The sequence below is a fragment of the Saimiri boliviensis genome, chromosome 2, assembly GCF_048565385.1.
Source record: "Saimiri boliviensis isolate mSaiBol1 chromosome 2, mSaiBol1.pri, whole genome shotgun sequence".
In the NCBI taxonomy this organism is placed as follows: domain Eukaryota; kingdom Metazoa; phylum Chordata; class Mammalia; order Primates; family Cebidae; genus Saimiri; species Saimiri boliviensis.
The window spans coordinates 86,274,530-86,297,873 of NC_133450.1; the positions used below are offsets into that span (position 1 = coordinate 86,274,530).

The 23,344-nt window shown below is 40.7% G+C and overlaps 1 protein-coding gene across 1 annotated transcript in view; it reads right to left on the reverse strand.

Annotated features, from left to right (window-relative positions):
- ADAM10 (ADAM metallopeptidase domain 10) overlaps nt 1-21,178 on the reverse strand; it is a 157,530-nt gene extending 136,352 nt beyond the window's left edge. Inside the window, exon 1 of the mRNA XM_003928979.3 lies at nt 20,877-21,178. Coding sequence (XP_003929028.1) covers nt 20,877-20,931 — 55 coding nt within the window. The 5' untranslated portion in view covers nt 20,932-21,178. The remainder of the gene's footprint in view (nt 1-20,876) is intronic.
- Between the last annotated feature and the right edge of the window lie 2,166 nt (nt 21,179-23,344).

Below are 23,344 nucleotides of genomic sequence, written 5' to 3' on the forward strand. Positions count from 1 at the left end.
GGTCAGGTACCATGGAGGTTACCATTTAAGCAAAAAATACTTCCAACTGATATCTCAGGCAATGTACTGAGTAGAAAAAGTTTCCAAATAATGCAGAACAAGGGTTGGCAAACTATTATCCAAAGGCCAGTTCCAGCTGTTTTTACGACACTGCTATGCTTATTTACATATTTTTTTCTCTCTGCTTTCACACAACAGCAGAGATGAATAAGCGAAGTATTACAAAATATTATAAAACAGGTATCCAATCTTTCGTAAGTCACTTCAACACTTAGTTTCATCCGTGTTTGGTTGTAATCCATCTTATTTTCCTCTACAAGAGGACTACTAACCTGATATACACATACCTCTGTGTAGTTAATTTTAGGTGTTAACTTGACTGGATTACGGAAGACCTAGAGAGCTGGTAAAACACTATTTCTGGATGTGTCTCTGAGGGTGCTTCCAGAAAAGGCTGGTGTGTGGAGAGGTGGGCTGATGGGAAGATCTACCTACACTGTAGGCAGGTACCATCCAATTGGCTAGGAACCAGGAAAAAACAAAAAGGTAGAGGAAAAGCAAATTCTCCCTCTCTTTTCCCTTGGACATCAGGACTCCAGGCTCTATGGGCTTCTGCCTCAGAGAGAGTTAAAATATCAGCTTCCCTGGTTACCAGACATTAAGACTAAAATAAGTCACACTATCAGCATCCTAGGGTCTCCAACATGCAGACTGCTTATCGTGGGACTTCTCAGTCTCTATAATCGCCTAAGTCAATTCTCCTAATAAATCCTCTCTCATGTATCTATCTGTACATATACATATCCTATTGGTTCTGTCTCTCTGGAAAACCCTCACTGATATAGTAGTCGGTCCTCTGTATTCATGGGTTCCACATTACTGAATTTAACCAACCGTGGATTCAAAATATTGAAGGGGAAAAAAATTCCACAAAGTTCCAAAAGGCAAAACCTGAATTTGCTGTGCACTGAGTACTATGTTGAATCCACACAAATGAAGTAATGTGCTGGCATTATATTAGGTACTGTAAGAAATCTGGAGATAGTTTAAAGTGTATGGGAGGGGCCCAGTGCAGTGGCTCATGCCTGTAATTCTAACACTTTAGGGGGCCGAGGTGGGCAGACTGCTTGAGCCCAGGAGTTAGAGACATGCCTAGGCAATATAGCAAAGCTCCATCTCTACAAAAAAAAAAAAAAAATTACAAAAAATTAGCCAGGCACGGTGGCACACACTTGTAGTCCCAGCTGCTCAAGAGGCTGAGGTGAGAGAATCACCTGAGACAGGGAAGTCAAGGCTGCAGTGAGCCATAATTGTACCACTGCACTCCAGCCTGGGTGAGAGAGTGAGAACCTGTCTCAAAAATATTAAAAAATTAAAATTAAAGTATATGACAGGACATTTTGCAGTGAGGCTCAGAAGGCAACAAACCACCCTGAGGTGACCCCACGCAAGGTAGTTGGTATGGAGTGGAGGATGAACATGCACCTTCCAAGCAGAGTGTTTCTTTAAGAGGTGTCACATGTGAGAACTCCTAAGGCAGGTAAGAAAGCCCACCCCTATAACATGCGTTGCCTGGTCTTGAAAGACATTTTACCACCTTGCTGGACAATGGGGACATCCTCTGAGTAGCAACCACACACATGGAAGTCATGTGGTGGAGACTTCTGGTTCATTATAACCTTGACCAGATCCAGAGGCAGCAGGCAGATCAGGCAGAAATCTTCTAAAAGGAAAAGAGCCTAGTGTTTGTGAAGATCTGCAGCTCTCCAAGGTTTTCACTTGCAGGAAGGGTGGGAAATACTTCTTGAAAATCTCTGAAGTTTTCAAGCACCAGGCCTCTCCCAATGGGGAAGAAGCCACACCAAAGTATTGAGTAGGGAGGCCTTTGACATTGGACAAAGGGACTGCAAGTGTAGTGAATGTGGGAAAGCCTTCAGCTGCAAAGACAAGCTTGTTAAGCAACAGAAAAATTAATGATGCAGTAAAGCCTTAGGAGCGCAGTGAATGTGGCAAAACCTTTAGTCACAGCTCCTACTTTACAGTACAGAAAAGAATTCACAACAAAGCTATACATTATAAATGCAGTGATTTTGAGAAATTTTTTGGCTCCATCTCCAACCCTCACACTCCAAAGAGATCATGAGGTTAAGGCCGGGCATGGTGGCTCATGCCTATAATCCCAGCACTTTGGGAGGTCGAGGCAGGCAGATCACCTGAGGTCAGGAGTTCAAGACCAGCCTGACCAACATAATGAAACCCCATCTCTACTAAATATACAAAAATTAGCTGGACATGGTGGCATGTGCCTGTAGTCACAGCTACTCAGGAGCCTTAGGCAGGAAAATTGCTTGAACCTGGGAGGCAGAGGTTGCAGTGAGCTGAGATCATGCCATTGCACTTAAGCCTGGATAACAGAGCAAGACCCCATCTCAAAAAAAAAAGAAAGAAAAAGACTGAGCTTAATGTAATAAACCCTGTATCAAAAGATCCTATCTTGTTCAGCATCAGGGAACTGATAGTGGAGAAACGCCTTATGAGTACAGATCATGTGACTAGTCTTTTTATCTGTAAAGACACATTTGTTGAGCACCAGAAAGTTCACACTGGAAAACAGACTTCTAAGTGTTGCAGATGAGGAAAATTCTTCAGCCACAATTTTTATCTTACAGCATACAAGAGAACTCATAATGGAACAAGGCCCTATGTATTCAGGAAATATGGGTAAGCAGACACTTCCACCTTGCTTGGCACATTAAAGTTCACACAGAGAAAGGCCTTGTAAGTGTAAAAGTGCAGCAGATGTAAAAAAAGCATACAGTCAAGGCCTAACCTCATTAAGCATTAGAGTTCACACTGGAGAAAGGCCCTTAAGAGTGTATGGAAAGGTCAGGTGCAGTGGTTCATGCCTGTTATCTTAGCATTTTGGGAGGCTGAGGCAGGCAGATTACCTGAGGTCAGGAGTTCGAGACCAGCCTGACCCACACGGAGAAACCCTATCTTTTAAGAGAAAAAAAAAAAAGTTCATGGAAGGTGCTGTCTCATTGTTCAACACAGCCTGAACATAAAAGAGAAGAGCTCTGACAGTGACCTTTGAGAGTGAGCTGTCAGCCAGGAGCTGAACCGCTCTGTCCATCCACAATGTAGATGGACAGATCCACTGCAACTGGATGAGTGAAGAGAAGCTGGTGGTTCTTCGTCCCCTCCCTCAAAGGGGTTTCTGTGGATTTTCAGAGGTCCCCCTTTTTGATGGACAATGTTGGCTCTCCACATGGTAGCTGATATGGATTTGTCCAACCAGTTTCTGCATCAGCCAATCCTGAAACTGCCTGCCTCATTCCACCCTGATTTGTTCAGATAAAGGCTTTTATTGTTTAACCCTTTAAAACAAAAATAAAGTTCAGGGAAGGATGTGCATAGGTTATACGCAAATATGCCTTTTTATATAAGGGACTTGGATTCATGGAACCAATCCCCACAGATACCAAGGGAGAAAACACACAGCCTCTACAGGGGATTCATGAGCCCCTAGATTTTGCAGGCATAATTCTAAAAATATTCTTTATTTTGTTTCTTGGCCTTTTATTGGTTCCACTTTGCACATTTAAATCTTTTATTCATCTATTTATAATTTTATTTTTTTTAACTTACTACACTAACTAGGACTACCAAACCAAGCTGATTAACAGTGAATGTGGGCATGTTTACTTTGTCCCTGACTTTAATAGGATATCTTGAGTTTATCATTATATAATAGAGTCACAATATTACACTATGGCTGTTTCGACTCATTCTCATTTTAGAAATCCAATATATTCAAATTCATATTAAAATCTGGCTTAAAAAATTTTTAATGATGTTTTAAGTTTGGCATTTCACATAAAAATCCCATTTGGCATTTCACATTAAAAATCCCAAACTATCGGCCGGGCGCGGTGGCTCAAGCCTGTAATCCCAGCACTTTGGGAGGCCGAGGCGGGTGGATCATGAGGTCGAGAGATCGAGACCATCCTGGTCAACATGGTGAAACCCCGTCTCTACTCAAAATACAAAAAATTAGCTGGGCGTGGTGGCACGTGCCTGTAATCCCAGCTACTCAGGAGGCTGAGGCAGGAGAATTGCCTGAACCCAGGAGGCGGAGGTTGCGGTGAGCCGAGATCGCGCCATTGCACTCCAGCCTGGGTAACAAGAGCGAAACTCCGTCTCAAAAAAAAAAAAAAAATCCCAAACTATATCTGCCTATTTTACTTTAAAAAGTATCCTAATTTTTTAAATGTACCCTGAAAACTTAACATATACAGAAAAATATCCTGATTACATAAACTTCTTGTTTAACTATGATTAAATAATAATGCTTACGAATTGGATGTCATGATAATTAAAATGTATACAGTACTAATCTGCCAGGCTCTGTACTGCTCTACATTTTTTCATTGAAACCATCCAATCGAGTGAGAGCAATTAGCCCATTTTGAAGAAAACTGAGGTCTGAGTGACATGTAACAAACCCAATGTCACAAAGCAAATAGGAGGCAATGCCAAGAATGCAATTTTGATTTCAATGATTTCATGATACTCTACAATGAGTTGAATTACCTTCATCATAAACAAGGTAAGTCACCATATTTCTGATATGACTACAAAAAACTGAAAAGACAGCCTGGGCAAAATGGCAAAACCCCATCTCTACAACAAATACAAAAACTAGGTGGGCATGGTGGCATGCACCTGTGGAAGGATTGCTTGAACCTAGAAAGTCCAGGCTGCAATGACCCAAGATCATGCCTCTGCACTCCAGCCTGGTGACAAAGTGAGACCCTGTCTCAAAAAAAAGAAAAACTGAAAAGAAAAAAAAAAAATTATCAAAATACAGCATATGGCAAAAAAACTTTCAAAAACTAAACTGATGTCTACCTCTCAGATGTGGAAAACAAGCAATGAAATACTAAAGAATATGCTTTTCATAGACCAAAAATATATATATATGTATACCCTTGATTTCCACAGCTAGTGATTGAAATAGGCATAGTTTACTCCACAGGAGCCCTGACTAATCTTCAACCCTTGTACTAGTTACCTCAGTCAGATACCACTAAATTGCATGTTCCCACATGCAGAGACAGGACCTATCAACTGAGATTTATTCCTAAACTTTAGCAATCAGTCAAGAGCTCAAAAAGTATAGAAATAACATATGGTATCATCAAATCTCACTGAAACATGTTAACTATTCATCCATCTCTATCTGGGATTTTCTTTTTTTTTTTTGAGCCAGAGTTTTGCTCTTGTTACCCAGGCTGGAGTACAGTGGCTCACCACAACCTCCGCCTCCTGGGTTCAAGCAATTCTCCTACCTTAGCCTCTCAAGTAGCTGGGACTACAGGCTCACGCCACCACGCCCAGCTAATTTTTGTATTTTTAGTAGAGACGGGGTTTCACCATGTTGACCAGGATGGTCTCGATCTCTTGACCTTGTGATCCACCTGCCTCAGCCTCCCAAAGTGCTGGGATTACAGGCACGAGCCACTGTGCCCGGCCCACCCATCTCATCTGAAACAGTGCTTGGCCTCTGACCCGCTCACCTTCGAATGTGGGAATCTCTCCTTGTACAGATCTTCCTGATTCCCTAGTTCCAAGCTGCCTAATCGTCTACTCTGATTCCTTATCACCTACTCTATCCTGATCCTCAACTACTTGCTAGACTCTCCCAGTCCAAGTTCTTTCATCACTATAAGATATATTATACAAACACAGGACAAAATAAACAGGGAAGGACTCAAAGAATGCCAATCTTAATTCCTAATTTTATCCCTTGTGATAAAGAATAGAATACAGCTGTCCTCCGGTATCCCTGGGGGGTTGGTTCAAGGACCTCACACAGTTATCAGAATCCACGGATTTGATCCATCAGATAACGAAGTATTTCCATATAACCTATGCACATACCCATGTATGTTTTAAATCTCTAGATTACTTATAATGCATATTACAATGTAAATCCTAAATAAATAGTTGTTGTACTGTGTTGTTTAGGAAATAATAACAAGAAAAAAGTCTGTATGCGTTCAGTACAGACCCAATTTTATTTTATTTTATTTATTTATTTTTTTGAGATGGAGTTTTGCTCGTTACCCAAGCTAGAGTGCAATGGCGTGATCTCGGCTCACCGCAACCTCCACCTCCTGGGTTCAGGCAATTCTCCTGCCTCAGCCTCCTGAGTAGCTGGGATTACAGGCACGCACCACCATGCCCAGCTGATTTTTTTGTATTTTTAGTAGAGACGGGGTTTCACCATGTTGACCAGGATGGTCTCAATCTCTTGACCTCGTGATCCACCCACCTCGGCTTCCCAAAGTGCTGGGATTACAGGCTTGAGCCACCGCGCCCGGCCTGAAATGGTTTTAAGTTCTTTCTGTAAGGTGCTTTTCTCCCCTCAATTATAAACATTTTCTAACGTCCCAAAAATAAATACCTTCTTTAAAGAACCTGACTTACTAAAAGGCAAATGGCTCAAACACTTAAGTACAAAGAACCTAAATTATGCTTTGAGGGTAAAATGAGCCTACATGTAAAGCCAAGATCTAAGATGATAAATCATCCCACCAAACTAAACTTTTTAAAGCATGACGTATGTTTCTTAGAGACAGTATAGTGTATGAAAGGAGGGATTCTGGAGCCAGACTGACCATATTCAAATACTGGCTTCCCTTGATATCTATTTGACTTTCCTGACTCTGGATAAGGAAGCCTCCCTGATTCTCCTCTCATTTGTAAAATGAGAATATAAACACCTATATCATAGAGATGATGTGAAGACTGAGTTAATACATGATAAACAAAACAACCTAACAACAATGTCTGGCATTAAGTATCCCAACAAAGGCCAGCCATTATGATTTTTTTCCATATTCCATGGGTAGGAAGCATCTCACTTTGCAAGTACTCTTCTAAGCATAAGCTTCCTTCCCAATCCCTGAACGCAAAACTTATAATCATATATTCCAATCTAAATTAAAGAAATGGATTACAAAAAGTACAGAATGAAAATTTCATTAACATCTGGAGAAAAAAACAAAAATATCTTACTGATTGTGGGTCAACATCATCACCTTGGTGTGAGACAGAAACATCATATAACAAATAAGCAAGTTTTTTCCTATATGTATTCAAAAAGTTGATTGTATAATCTTAAGAATGGGAGAGGAAAATCTACAATGATGTTTGGTATTACAGATCTTCCTATTTACAGAAAAACTCAATTACAATAAATGAAAGGATGTAAGAGTAAACTACGCCTGGCATATTTGCATTCCTCAAAAAAAATTACTTGTAATCAACTTGTTTCAACAGACTTTTCATTTGTATAATTTCAAAATTAGGTACCAAGAGCATTTTTGCCCAACATGAAAGTATATTTCCTTCCTACTGACTCATCATCTACATCATAGGCATCGTACTGTGTTGACCAATGCTTCCTTTATTTAATATACATATTTGCTCAAATCTTGAGGCACTAAATGCCAAGGGTAGGCTTCCAGGAACTATCATGCCCTATATTTCAGCAATATATTTAAGGGCTATTAACACACTCTCTGGAAAGCTTCTTCTACAATGTGACTTCAAACTTAAGCCAGTATCCAGCTCTTCACTAGAAACAAGTCAAATCATCTTCTAGAAGCAAACGTCGACACCTAACAGTTACGGGTGAAAGTTCAAGATAGGAGGGTGTGTCTACAATTAAAATCGTATTTCGACACACCCAATTTTGAAATTAGCTAGTCTCTAAAGTAAACATAATAACGCAAGCTGGCTCAGAAGTCAAAGCAGCTCTTTTATAAATTATACACAAACTTAGAGTTTAAATTGTATAATTTTTTAAATTATACAAAACAAATTTATAAGTTTTCTAAATTAAGCATGAATGATTAAAATCTATTGAATGTATTAAATTTCTACCACTAACTTACAAAATACAATTTAAAAATCAAAAAATTGAAATGTGTACATAAGAAAGACTTCTAAGGCCAGGCGCGGTGGTTCACACCTATAATCCCAGCACTTTGGGAGGCCAAGACGGGTGGATCACAAGGTCAAGAGATCAAGACCATTCTGGTCAACATGGTGAAACCCCGTCTCTACTAAAAATACAAAAATTAGCTGGGCATGGTGGCGCACGCCTGTAGTCCCAGCTACTCGGGAGGCTGAGGCAGGAGAATTGCTTGAACCCAGGAGACGGAGGTTGCGGTGAGCTGAGATCAAGCCATTGCACTCCAGCCTGGGTAACAAGAGCGAAACTCTGTCTCAAAAAAAAAGAAAGAAAGAAAGAAAGATTTCTACGCCGATGTGAAACTCTTTTATACAATTTCTTTTTTATCTTTTTCTGAACCTATGAGTTATACTGAATCTTTTATAAAATTTCTAATAAGACACAAGTACAGAGAGTAAGAGAATGACTTTCAACCTACCTACATCACTTTCACACTCACACAACCACCCACTTTTGATATACATCTTTCTCACACCCCGCACCTCATCTTAAATCCACTGTCATTAACTCATCCTTCCCCATAAGATATCCCAAAACATCTGCCTCTGCCTCCTAGTTGGGAACCACTGTGCGAGAGCTTGCTCTACACCAAAGAAAAAGGACTCCTCCCTACTAAATGGCTTACTGTTCCTAGGGATAACAGAGTTACTAAGAGACTTCTGCTACTGTATGGGTACAAGTGAATTTTATGGGCTACCAGGAAAATTATTTTGTAAATTTTTGCCAAAATTAAATTCTGATTTCTGAACCAATTTATAAGTATCAGGGCCAATCCATCTCCAAAGCTGTCAACAAAACTGTCCTCTCCGTTATGCTAGATTAGAATACCTAACTTTTATAATATACATTTGAAGGTTCTTATAATATACTGTACTAATTGGAGGAGATCACTTTCTAATTTTACTACACCAATATTCCAATTTTAACAGAAATCATTATGACATTCAGTTACATGTATACTATTTCCATAATATAGCTGACAGCCAGTACTATGAAGGCTGCTTCACTAATGCCAACATCTACTGAATGAAAATGGGTATATAAGATGTATTCAGAAGTCCAGTCCACTTACCAAGCAATGTATTTAACAATTCTGTGGTGTTTTGTTTTGTTTTGTTTTTGTTTTTTAAGATGGGGTTTCACCATGATGGCCAGGCTGGTCTTGAACTCCTGACCTCAGGTGATCCACCCACCTCGGCCTCCCAAAGTGCTAGGATTACAGGCGTGAGCCACTGCGCCCAGCCATCAATTCTGTGGTCTTAATAATACTTATTACCAAATCCTAATGTGAAACACTGTGCTAGATCCTAAAACACAAAGACTAAGAATAAAGTTACTTCTCCCTTAACATTCCTATTCTAGTAAAGATACAGATGAGTAACATAACTACAAAGCTTGAAATAAAGAAGAGCAATATTGAGTCTCAGCACGGTGGCTCACACCTGTAATCCCAACACTTTGGGAGGCTGAGGTAGGAGGATCACTTGAGGTCTAGAGTTTGAGGCCAGCTTGACGAACATGGTGAAACCCGCCTCTACTAAAAATACAAAAATTAGAAGGTCATGGTGGCACACACCTGTAGTCCCAGCTACTTGGAGGCTGAGGCACAAAAATGCTTGAACCCAGGAGGCAGAGGCTGCAGTGAGCCAGGATCACACCACTACATTTCAGCCTGGGTGTCAGAGTGAGAATCTGTCTCTAGGAGAAAACAAAATAGAACAGCAATATCTATAAAATAGAAAATATATGGTATAAACAGGAATGACATGATTTCATTTTTTACTACTCATAAATATCTCAGTGTCTGCTTTGTATATGCATTTTAACTATACACTGTTTTTCTTCTGTTTATTATATATATTATATATAAATATAGAATTATTTATATTTATAAATATATATTAATCTAAATATATATACATTATATATATATATATATATATATATATATCTACACACACACACACACACACACACACATATATATATATATATATTTTTTTTAAACATAGAGATAGGGTCTCGCTATGTTGACCAGGCTGGTCTCAGACTCCTGGCCTCAAGTGATCCTCCCAGCTGGGCCTCCCAAAGTGCTAGGATCACAGACAGGAGTCACCACACCCAGCCATTAACTATACATTAGCTTTTTTAAAGACATACAGAACTATACAAATACTATAATGTAAATTCATAATAGGCATTTTAAAAGACTAAATGATTAATATTAAAAAGTGATAAAATTGTGCTGGAGGATTATGAATTTTCTTCAATTCTATTTTCTAATGTTTGGTAATGATATTCTAACTAATAAAAATAGATTTTATCCATCTGTACTTTGTAACTAATAGATTCCAAATAAAGTAGGTCTGGAAACAACATAATTTTAATAATATTTGTATAATACTTTAAAGTCTTTGGTACTTTTACGAATTATCCCACTTAATTCCAAGGAAAAGGGGTAGTAAAGTAATACCCTATCAATTCATAAGTATAGGATTCTATCTGTGTTCTTTTGAAAGCTAAATTCAAAGTTCAAATGTATATATACATGTGTCCTGCCATCATCAATACAAGCAAAAACAGATGGAAAGCAAATTCTGCTCCACAAATCATATATGCACATTTGCGCAAAATGCAAAAATTACTGGAAAGCTAAATTCAAAGTTCAAATGTATGTATATATGTGTCCTGCCATCATGAATACAAGCAAAAACAGATGGAAAGCAAATTCCGCTCCAAAAATCATATATGTACATCTGCCTAAAATGAAAGATTCCATTATTCTCCATTTATCTCTGAAACAGAAGTTCACAGTTCACATGAAATCAAGTTTGCATGTCATATTTTTGAACTGAATAGCCTAATTCCAACTACAGAAAGAAAAGATGTGCTAGTGTATCTTTAAACCTAATCTCTATCTCTACTCCAGATTCACTAAACTTCCACAACCCAACTACCTAGAGCACTGCTTCCCAAATAACTAGGCAGAGATTAAAGATCTGTGCAAAGTTTTATCCAGTTCCAAAGTATTGGCATGCAAATAAGATAAAATCCCAGACACTGACACCCACCTCAACCTATAAGCTTCTATCTAGACTCAAAATCCTAAGACATTTTTAACTTCAAAGACTGAGGTCTTCGTTTTATAAGACCATGCTCCCTCTAATAAAACAGCCTAAGATTTAAATTCAACAGAGTGAACCCTAAGTTTTGTTACTTTCACATTAAATATTTGCCGAGTTTTATCAGCTTTTCTTCCATGTCATTTCTTGTTTTATTCTTATTTATTTCTACAAGCATTCTAATCCAAGACTCCATCACCTAATCTGTCAACCATAACCTAACTCTTCAACGTAAACTCCAACCAACATTCCGTAATATTTTATCTCCTAGTTATCGTGGCCTAGAATAATCAAAGTCCTGGTTATCACGGCCCAGTTAGCAATTCTCCTTATTCCTGACACAGACTATCAACACCAGGCAAGTAAACCTACAAGCATCTTATATGCCATTCTATTCTACCTCAAAAAGCCTTCCCCAATTGCTGATATCCCTCAAGCTTAACAAATCCTCAAGTGCAAGTACAATACATAATTGAAAGTCTATTTTTATATTTTGACATTTCATCTACTCCAACAAACTCAGTATTTTTACTTTTCTTCTCACTCAATACTGTCACTTCATGACTCGTGGAAGTCATAGACACATAATAAATCTTGGTGACTAAACAACAATGTTCTCACTGTACACATCTCACATTGTTTACTTGGAGTAGTACAGGTGGACTGTATGTATAGTAACCAACTTACTATGATTCAGATTTTTCAACCTTATAACGGATTTATTGTGACATAACCCCATCATTAAGTGGAGGAGTGCACCTTCCAACTTTCAATGGTACAGCTTTCTACCAAATAAATGTGTATCACTTTCTCACCATCATCAAGTCGAAAAATTATACGAAGAACCATCATCTCTCTTGCCAACAATGAATACATTTTCGACTTACGGGATTTTGAACTTACGATGAGTCAAGGAGCATCTGTAGTAGCTTCAAAATGAATTCACTCAACATCAAAGGGAGACTACATTCCCTAAGAAATATTATTAGCACTGCTATTTCCTGCAACCCAGCCAGGTCAGACTATCCTCACTAACACTAAGGCAAAATCTTCACATTGCTATACAGCAACGTTACTGCCCTTATAGGAATCCAAGTGGTAGGGTTTTATAGTTTTTTCACTTATCCTTAACATTGCTTCCTTCTTCCTAACATAAAAATCAACAGCTAGACTAGTTAAAATTACCACTGCTAGATTTTTGCTCAGAAGAAGCAGACCTTTTTGAGTTGCTTGGAAGATCATTAATGACCATTAATTAAATCAATTACTCCTTTAAAAAAGAACAACACAGCCTGGGCAACATAGTGAGACCTCATCTCTACAAAAAAATCAAAAAATTAACCAGGCACAGTGGCGCGTGCCTATAGTCCCAACTATGGAAAGGCTGAAGTGGGAGAATCGCTTGAGCTAGAGAGGTCAAGGCTGCAGTGAGCTGAGGTCACACCACTGCACTCCAGCCTAGGCAACAGAATGAGACCCTGTCTCAAAAACAAACAAACAAAACAAAAACAAAAACCTGAAGATCTTTACCCCATTGTGTCACACAGAGTTGCCCATGTAAAAATCAAACCAAATGCAAAATATTCCTATAATTTGGAATGCCCGCCCCTGTGATTCTGGGCTTGGGGGCTTGGATTTGAAATCATTATGTGGTTTTCTGTCCACTCCCTTTCCTATCCACAATTTATCTCACACAGGCCTCCCACTGAAACTGGCAGCAGTGGCCAATGACTGCCCTTGCCCTCAACCTTCTCCACACAGACTACATTATTTTTGGTACTCCACACAGACCATATTTTTTTTTTTTTGAGATGGAGTTTCGCTCTTGTTACCCAGGCTGGAGTGCAATGGCGCGATCCCGGCTCACCGCAACCTCCGCCTCCTGGGTTCAGGCAATTCTCCTGCCTCTGCCTCCTGAGTAGCTGGGATTACAGGCACACGCCACCATGCCCAGCTAATTTTTTGTATTTTTAGTAGAGATGGGGTTTCACCATGTTGACCAGGATGGTCTCGATCTCTCGACCTCGTGATCCACCCGCCTCGGCCTCCCAAAGTGCTGGGATTACAGGCTTGAGCCACCGCACCCGGCAACACACAGACCATATTTTAAGCTAGACCCTTCCAAGACTATGCCCCAATTTTGGCAATTTTTTTCTAACCATTATAATGTAATACAATTAAAGGCAGACAAGAAATGTAACTTCATATAAATGTAAAAACCACCAAACTGGTAACGCAGTTAATGTAACACAGGTGGTTACTACAAACAAGCACAGTATCATGAGCCTCTATCATCTACCTTTCACTGACTTTCCTTTAAATAAAATACTTTTTAATTAACAATTTCCATTCCTGTAGAGAATATGACAGTTGGACATTTTAGAGTATGTTTAATACCAATAATCTAGTTTATCTGTATGAAACCAGAGTACTCAGGATTTAGCTCTATAACATGATCTATCTGCAACCAAATGAGTATACATTTTATTTGCTGTACGTTCCTGGTTATTTACCAGTTTCTTCTCTCCATTCTTCCCTGCCTAACTGTAACTAGCAAAACACATTAGTATCACATCACTCCAGCTGTTTATAAAGTTGAGAGCCCAGCAACCTCAGTGCTAAACTCCACAAAGCCAAACTACACATACTGAAAGATGAGGAGTAGGGTTGGGGGGCAGGGAGAAAGAAAAACTACTCAAAGTTCATGTACTTTATTCCATAGAAGATTTAGAACTTATTTATTTCACTTCACATGCAAATGTGATTGTTAATAATAATTACTTAGTTTTCCTACACAAAACATACTAGAAACAACTAATCAGAAGGTGACACCGTCAAGGTTTACAAGAAAGCAAAGAAACCAAACAAAAAGTTGGAAATACTGCTACAACTAGATCCAAGAATAAAATGCACCATCATCTAGAATAAATTTAGAAAAATAATAAGCTACCAAGCCACTTCAATCATTTCTGAAAAAATTAAAAACAAAAACTACAATAGAACCCAGAATAACAACTGTTCTCCATATTAAAGCTGTTCTTCAATCATTTAGGATTAAATTCAGTCTGTTTTAAGGAGATAGTAAAGGTGTCTACAGCAAATTTTCTACATTTTAGAAAAACTTCCATCAAAAACATCCAAAATTGGCCAGGCGCGATGGCTTACACCTATAATCTCAGTATTTACGGAGGCCAGGGTTGGAGAATTGCTTAAAGGCAAGAGTTCAACACCATCTTAGGTAAACTAGTCAGACTTCATCTTTAATCAAGACCAGGAAAAAAAATTTAAAAAAGAAAAATTTAAAAGTGTATTCCCAGAGTTTGTTATACAGACATCGTCTCATATCTGAACCAGTGATCTTCCAACGTTAGGAAAATGTAGCTTATTGCTAAAGCTACTGTTCCATTTCACGTCTTAATTTCAAAAGCAGAGTTTATCTTTGTATGCCATTCTTAAATTGGTTTTTATTAATATGACCCTACACTAATTTTTTCTGTGGTTCTCATTGTGGTAGAAAAAAAAGTTTCTTATTTACTCATGTAGATAAAGACATTTAGAGAGACTATAACAATCATTCTACCTTAAGGACATTCAAACTGTTACTACTAATAAAAACAGAGATTTAAAAAACACACACACACACATCTAATAACCTAATGCTGAATAAAAAGTACTGTGTATGCCATGTTTTTTTAATATATATTTTTAAGACTATAGAAAAAAACACTGCAAAAAAATATTAGAAGTTGGATAAGAGGTCATATTCAAATATTGTTTTAAAAGTTGGAGTCAGCCGGGCGTGGTGGCTCAAGCCTGTAATCCCAGCACTTTGGGAGGCCGAGGCGGGTGGATCATGAGGTCAAGAGATCGAGACCATCCTGAGCAACATGGTGAAACCCCGTCTCTACTAAAAAATACAAAAAATTAGCTGGGCATGGTGGCACGTGCCTGTAATCCCAGCTACTCAGGAGGCTGAGGCAGGAGAATTGCCTGAACCCAGGAGGCGGAGGTTGTGGTGAGCCGAGATCGCGCCATTGCACTCCAGCCTGGGTAACAAGAGCAGAACTCCGTCTCAAAAAAAAATAAAAAATAAAAAAATAAAAAATAAAAGTTGGAGTCATCTATACAAGATAAAGCTGAGGCAAAGAAGTGAACAACAAGCCCACAGTACCCAGGCAGATAACAAAAACGAGTAAAACAGGCCAGGTGTATTACCATCAGGAATAATGACAACTGCAGTAACTGATAAGCACATGGCCAGTTCAAAAAGGGCAGCTACCGTATAGACCAATGAACAGAACAGAGGCCTTGGAGGCAACACCACATATCTACGGTCATCTGATCTTTGACAAACCTGACAAAAACAAGCAATGGGGAAAGGATTCCCTGCTTAATAAATGGTGTTGGGAAAACTGGCTAGCCATGTGCCAAAAGCAGAAACTGGACCCCTCCCTGACACCTTACACTAAAATTAACTCCAGATGGATTAAAGAGACCCAACACCAAAAAAAACCCTAGAAGAAAATCTAGGCCAAACCATTCAGGACATTGGCATAGGCAAGGACTTCATGACCAAAACACCAAAAGCATTGGCAACAAAAGCCAAAATAGACAAATGGGACCTAATCAAACTCCACAGCTTCTGCACAGCAAAACAGTCATTAGAGTGAATCGGCAACCAACAGAATGGGGAAAAATTTTTGCATATCTACCCATCTGACAAAGGGCTGATATCCAGAATCTACAAAGAACCAAAACAGATTTACAGGAAAAAAACAAGCCCATTCATAAGTGGGTGAAGGATATGAACAGACACTTGACAAAAGAAGACACACATGAGGCCAAAAAACACATGAAAAAATGCTCATCATCAATGGTCAGTAGAGAAATGCAAATCAAAACTACATTGAGATACCATCTCATACCAGCTAGAATGGCAATCATTAAAAAAATCTAGAGACAACAGATGCCAGAGAGGATGTGGAGAAATAGGAACACTTTTACACTGTTGGCGGGAGTGCAAATTAGTTCAACCGTTGTGGAAGACGGTGTGGCAATTCCTCAAGGACCTAGAAATAGAAATTCCACTTGACCCAGCAATCCCATTACTGTGTATATATCCAAAAGATTATAAATCGTTCTACATATGCACACGAATGTTCACTGCAGCACTGTTCACAATAGCAAAGACCTGGAACCAACTCAAATGCCCATCAATGATAGACCGGACAGGGAAAATGTGGCACATATACACCACAGAATACTATGCAGCCATAAAAAATGATGAGTTCATGTTCTTTGTAGGGACATGGATGAACCTGGAAACTATCATTCTCAGCAAACTGACACAACAGAAAATCAAACACTGAATGTTCTCACTCATAAGTGGGTGTTGAACAATGAGAACACATGGACACGGGGAGGGGAGCATCACACACTGGGGTCTGTCGGGGGGAAATAGGGGAGGGACAGCGGGGGGTGAAGAGTTGGGGAGAAAGAGCATGGGGAGAAATGCCAGATATAGGTGATGGGGAGGAAGGCAGCACATCACACTGCCATGTGTGTACCTATGCAACAATCTTGCATGTTCTTCACATGTACCCCAAAACCTAAAATCCAATTTAAAAAAAATTATACAGATCTGTATGTAGTGACAAGTAAAGCTTTCCAAAATACATATTTTTAAAAATTCAAAACAAACAAACAAACGAAACAAACAAAAATAAACAGGCTGCACATCTATTTGTTTAAAAAAAAAAAAAAAAAAAAAAGGGCAGCTACTGCCCTAAGCAATAGCTCAGCTCTCAGCTCTGAACAATAGTAAGACAACCCACTAGTAGCTGGATTTCCAAGTCTTCCCCTAAAAACCAGAAATCCATGAATTTCATTGGCAAGTATGTCAATTTTTCAAAGTTAATCAGCTGAAACTTAAAGACACTGCAAATAAAACATATCTCTAAGGTAGTTTAGTCCAGATGCCACCTTTGAGCTAATAGCTGCTTTCAAAAAGGTATGAGAGGGCAATAGACAAAAAGCTTAATATGATTTAAGGTCAAACCAGCTTAAGTTTGAATGTCTACTTCACCACTAAGTTGTGAATGATGCTAGAAAAATTATCTTTTCAAGTCTGTTTTTTCAACTGCCTATCACCCCTCTCGAATTAACTATTGAAAAGTGAAACTCCAGCAGTAGCAGATAGCACAGAAATGTCCCATTTGCCCCACCTCCCACAACCCTTAAAAAATTTTAAAGAGATCAGCTAATACACATCCTTGAAGGTCTTAAAAAACTTACTAAAAGTACATCAGAGAAGTGCCTGCCATGTCCATTCCCCATAACCCCTGCTGGGAGAGGCTGTATACACGTACACAGAAAATACTGAGGCAACAATATACTCCTACAACTACAACACGGGATGGGACTGTGATGGAAATGGACACCTTTAGGAAAGTTTATGTTTCATGATTCTCAACGCTTTAATTAGTCCTTCCAGCTTCCCATCCTAGGTAATATGTAAAGTAAGAAAAAATTCTTTTTTTTTTTTTTTTTTTTTTTGAGACGGAGTTTCGCTCTTGTTACCCAGGCTGGAGTGCAATGGCGCGATCTCGGCTCACCGCAACCTCCGCCTCCTGGGTTCAGGCAATTCTCCTGCCTCAGCCTCCTGAGTAGTTCGGATTACAGGCATGTGCCACCATGCCCAGCTACTTTTTTTTGTATTTTTAGTAGAGATGGGGTTTCACCATATTGACCAGGACGGTCTTGATCTCTTGACCTGGTGATCCACCCGCCTCAGCCTCCCAAAGTGCTGGGATTACAGGCTTGAGCCACCGCGCCCAGCCGAAAAAATTCTTAACAATACAAGGAATTGGCCAGTTGGGGTGGTTCATGCCTGTAATCCCAGCACTTTGGGAGGCCAAGGTAGGTGGATCCCTAGAGCCCAGGAGTTTGAGACCAGCCTGGGCAACATAGTGAGACCTCTTCTCTATGTTTTACAATAAATAAAATTAATTTTAAAAAAAGAAGATGATGGAGTTAACTGGATTCAAAGTCATGTTAAAAAAAAAAAAAAAAGGTGAAGAGTCAGAGATCCTTAAGAATAAAGACAAAATTAGTCTGTCTCTCATTAATTTCATAGACTCTTATTTGCTGGCAGATTCAGAGTCAGAGTCAGAGTCAGAGAAATAGTTGCACTGTGTAAGCTCTACTACTTCTAAGGCTTCTGGTCAAGTTTCCAGAAAACTTATTTATATTGAGTGTATGGTACAAAGGTAAGCACTTACAACAGATTTTTAAATATAAAAGATGTATCATACTCCAAAGTTCATTTCGTATAGGATTCCATCAAACCAAAACACTATGAGATTAATTTACTGCTACAGCTGAAATCCTTTTGTCCTCTCAAACACACCAATTAAAAAATAAAAATAAAAAAATATGGTATCCGCCTACAACTACAACACAGGATGGGACTGTGCTAGAAATGGGACACCATTAGGAAAGTTTATGTTTTATGATTCTAAACACTTTAATTCTTCCTTCCAGCTGCTTCCTAGAAATATGTAAAGAAAAATTTCAAACACAACATGATTGACAAATTGGAGAAGTGGAAGCAACAAAAAGGGTTTATTAACTCTCTGAAAACAATTTATTCTTTAAATTTCCACTACAACTTCTAATCTACACAAATTTCTTCACTCTCTCATAAGCAAAAGCAAATATATATTCAATTTGAATGTGCTGATGTCTACAAATCATCATACAAAGATCCTACAAATGACCAAAAATAGCTCAGATTAGTAGACGAAAAATGCCCCATAATTATAATAAAATTACAAAGATCTCTAAGTACCCAAAAGCTAGAATCTTGATACTAATCTTAAAATATTTTTTTCCTACATTTTTTGAAAAAGTTCTGCTTAACAGAAACACCAAAAAGTAGCTTTTTAATCAACACTGAATGCAATAAAGGACTCCGGAAATCTGAGTTAAGAAAATTTTTGTATAAGGGCTTTAATTCACAAACATTATGTTATTCGATTGTTTTTTCTTCAAACATCAGACTACATCACTTTTCTTTGCTTTCATTATTTTTAAAATAATATTTAGTATACTACTACTCAGTGAAATGCCTCATATGTTTGTCTTACTCTTTATTACCTTACCGATAACAATGTCTTAACTTCTGAATTTATTCACAAAAAGTGAAAATAGACAGGATAATGACTTGTTGGAAGCCAGGTTTAGAACAGAAATAACAAATGTCAGATGGAAAGGCTCTAACAGAGGGTCTCCGGCACAGAATCCTTTTTAAAGGTAAACATCTATTATCAGCTCTTAATGTAAAATTTGTTTACCTGATGACTTGGATTGAAAAAATAAAATGCATATCAAAAAAATGAACACTACAAACTGTAACAGAAGTCTGCCTACGCAGTACCACCCTCAGACTCGGTAGAATACAGTTCCGAATTACACTTGGCCCTGCAGTCTTAAGTCAAACTGACAAAGAAAAAAACAGAAACAATCCATTTCATGAAAGTCAGATATTTTCTTAATTAAAAAAGTCTAGAGACACTCATCCAAAGCATTTCTCAAAATTTTTCAATTCGCTGCTTTTAGACACACTTTGAGGTTTTTAAGTTTACTTTGGGGCAAGTCAAAAAGCTTACCTAAAATAAAGCCCTTTCCACAAAAAGAAAACGAAGCAGCTGGTCCTAGGATACACTGGAAATAAAAATCGTTGCCTTCAAATCCAGAATCAATAAATTACATGCTTTCAGCAAATTTAACTTTCACTTGGAGGGTGGAGGGGGCACTGTTTTGACAATCCACTAACTACACTGCACGTCTACTCCACCTGAGAGTTTAAGTAAACTCTTCAAGTTGGGTCACCCAGGTACCGAACTTCTACTCTAGGAGGTTAAATCCAGTCTACAAATCAAACAACATCCCCAAACGGTTTCCCCTTCTCCCGACCAAACCCTTTCCCCTGGGGTACAGAACGTTTTCACTGAATACCAACACACCCTCCTGTGATCTCTCTCCAAACACAGGACACAGGGAGAACCGAGGCCACGCGTCTCAGACAAGGGGGTGATGACTGCTGCCACTCCACGGGCGGCCCCTCTGCAGAATGGGGTCGGTCAGGATCGACGCGCCCGGTAAAGAACAATACACGAGCCCAGCCGCAAACACCACAACTTCCCACGAGTCTGCGCGGCGGGTCTCGGCGGCGGAGAGGACTTCGGAATCCGCCACGGGGCAGGGGCTGGGGGAAGAACGGCGAGCCGGCTGAGCGCTGAACGAGGACGGCGAGACCGCCAGCCCCGCTGCGGCTGCCTGCACCGGCGCCCGCCCAGCAGACCGGAGGGATGCAGCCACCGGCCTGGGTTCTACCGCTCTCGCCAGGCGACCTGGATGCCCCGACTTCGCTTCTCTGGGAGGCGACCCCCGCCTCCCGGGCCGCCAGGGCGGTGGGGGGTGGGGAAGGCCTCGCCGGAGGCTCGGGAGCTTCCTCGGCACGCCACCGAAGGGAACGCGGTCGGGGCGCGGGGGACAATAGGGAGCGGGGAGCGCGGCCCGCCAGAGTGGCGCCGCTGGCCGGCTGGGCTGACTGACGCGCCCGCCGCGAGGCGCGACTGGGATCGGCTCGGCCCGGCCGCTGCTCCGCCGTGGTCGCGGCGCCCCTGGCGCGCGCAGTCGTGCCTCACCTCCCATCCCCGCCGCCCAGGAGAGGAGCAGAATTAACACTCTCAGCAACACCATCTTCCGCTGCCGCCGCCTCCTCACGGGTTAACAGCAGCACATCGATCCGGAGGGAGAAGCTGAAGGGGCTTGGTCCGGAGCCTCCAGGGGAAGCCGGGACCTCCCCTGGCAGGAGAAACGGCGAAGCACCTCCCTCTCGCTCCACTTCAGGGGCCGGCAACGCTCCTAGCTCCGCCAAAACAGGGACCTCCCTCCCCCTCGTTCGTTTCCTTCCTCCCTTCCCCGCTTTCCTTCCCTCGCTCGTTCCCTCTTCTCACCCCCCTCCCTCGAAACTCGGACCTCCGCCTCCTTCCTCATCACGTGACGCGCGGACACCCAACAGGCACGCGGAGCCGCGCCCCTTCCTCCCGCCCATATCCGTCCCCTGGGCGCTTCAGGGGCGCGCGCATGCGCGCAGGGGCCGGTTCCCGTGCTGCTAGGCCTGCCGCCGCTTCCTGTCCGCCGGCGGAGAGCTGGGATTGGGCTTGGGAGGCGGGGTTTGTCCTGGTTCCGCCCCGGGGCGGGAGCGCTCCTACGCGGCGGTAGTGCTCCGCTACGTGTTACAGCAGCTGAGGACCGTCCCTGGGGCTAAAATGGACCGTGAAAGATGTAAGCGGGGCTGCTTTCCACTTCTTAATGTCAGAAGTAACAGAGGTTCTGTTTCTTCTTTTTCTGCCTCTCCTGGTGCAACAAGCTACGAAGTAAACAAAAGCAAAGTCCCAACGAGCCGTAATTATAGCAGCCACAGCCCCTGTGATCGGAACATAAATGCAGACCATCAAGGGGCGGGAAGAAAAGACACCAAGTCCGAGATGTACTTTTCCGAGCTCTTTACAAATTTGTGTCACAGACTAAGGCCTTAGCCTTTGCAAAAGCACGCAGCCTGAATTAGACACTCTTGAATCTCCAGTCCAGAAAATGTCCTCTTTCCTCTCTGTCACATGTCTGAAGCAAATCCTTGTAAATCTTCTCCCAACTTCTTAAAGCTTGAATTTGTTTTCTGGTACCTCATTTTGAGTCTTTAAAATTGCATGTCATCACTTTGGAGGCCAAGGCGGGTGGATCACCTGAGGTCGGGAGTTCAAGACCAGCCTGACCAACAGGGTGAAATCCTGTCTTTAAAAAAAAAAAAAAAAAAAATTGCATGTCATGAACTAGAACTTTTTATGACATTTAATTAGATATTCTTCATCAATTTCGCATCATGCTTGAGTAGGCTGAATTAGGAAGTGTGTGTGTAAATTGTTTTATTTTGTTTTATAAAGACAAGGTCTCTGCTGTCTCGCCCAGGCTGAAGTGTAGCGGTGTGATCATAGCTAACTGTAACTTCCAACTTCCGGGCTTAAGCGATCCTCCCGCCTCAGCCTCCCAAAGTGCTGGGACTGCAGAGGTGAGCCACCAGGCTCAGCCGTAGCATTATTAATACTATAATAAACCGGAATTCCTGGACTGTTACCTTGTGTATTTTATACCATTTATTATCATTAACATAAATCAAGAGTATTATTTCTCAGTTTGAGAAATGAATGATTCCAGTTTTACTCCAACATTAATAAGCTCAAAACAGACATTTCAAAACCATCATAATTGTGTTCTATATGAGATATGTGGAATCATCAGACGATGGCAGAATTTCACGAATGGTTTATTTTTCCTTCGTTAAAAGATTGAGACTTAGGAAACAGTTACCTGCAGACATTACATTGCATATCACCTGTGCTTTTTACTAATCTCTCGTGGTAGCGCTGTCAACAAATGATACTTTTATTTTCTAGCTCTTAAACCACCTTGTAGCATGTTTTCTGCTGCACAGTATTTTTATAATGAATTCCAGTGATTAGAGACAAATGGCATTTTCCCTTAAAATTCAACTGGAAAAAAACCTCCAAAACCATAATTTGCATTACCAACGTGATTACTGAAACTTACATTTAAGACTGTTTTTGTTGCTGTTTTGTTGTTGTTTGACACAGAGTCTTGTTCTGTCACCCAGGCTAGAGTCCAGTGACACGATTCGGCTCACTGCAACCTCTGCCTCCTGGGTCCAAGCCATTTTGCTGCCTCAGCCTCCCCAGCAGCTGGGACTACCAGCACGAGCTACCACACCCAGATAATTGTTTGTATTTTGGTAGAGATGGGGTTTCACCATGTTGGCCAGGCTGCTCTCGATTTCCTGACCTCATGATCCACCCGCCTCGGCCTCCCAGAGTGCTGGGATTACAGGCGTGAGCCACTGCAATCGGCCAAGACAGCATTTTTTTGCGGGGGGTGCCAAGCACGGTGGCTCACGCCTGTAATCTCAACAGTTTAAGAGGCCAAGGCTGGCAGATCACTTGAGGTCAGGAGTTTGAGACCAGCCTGGCCAACATGGTATTTTAGTCTACTAACGATACAAAAATTAGCTGCACGTGGTGGAGTGCGCCTGCAATCCCAG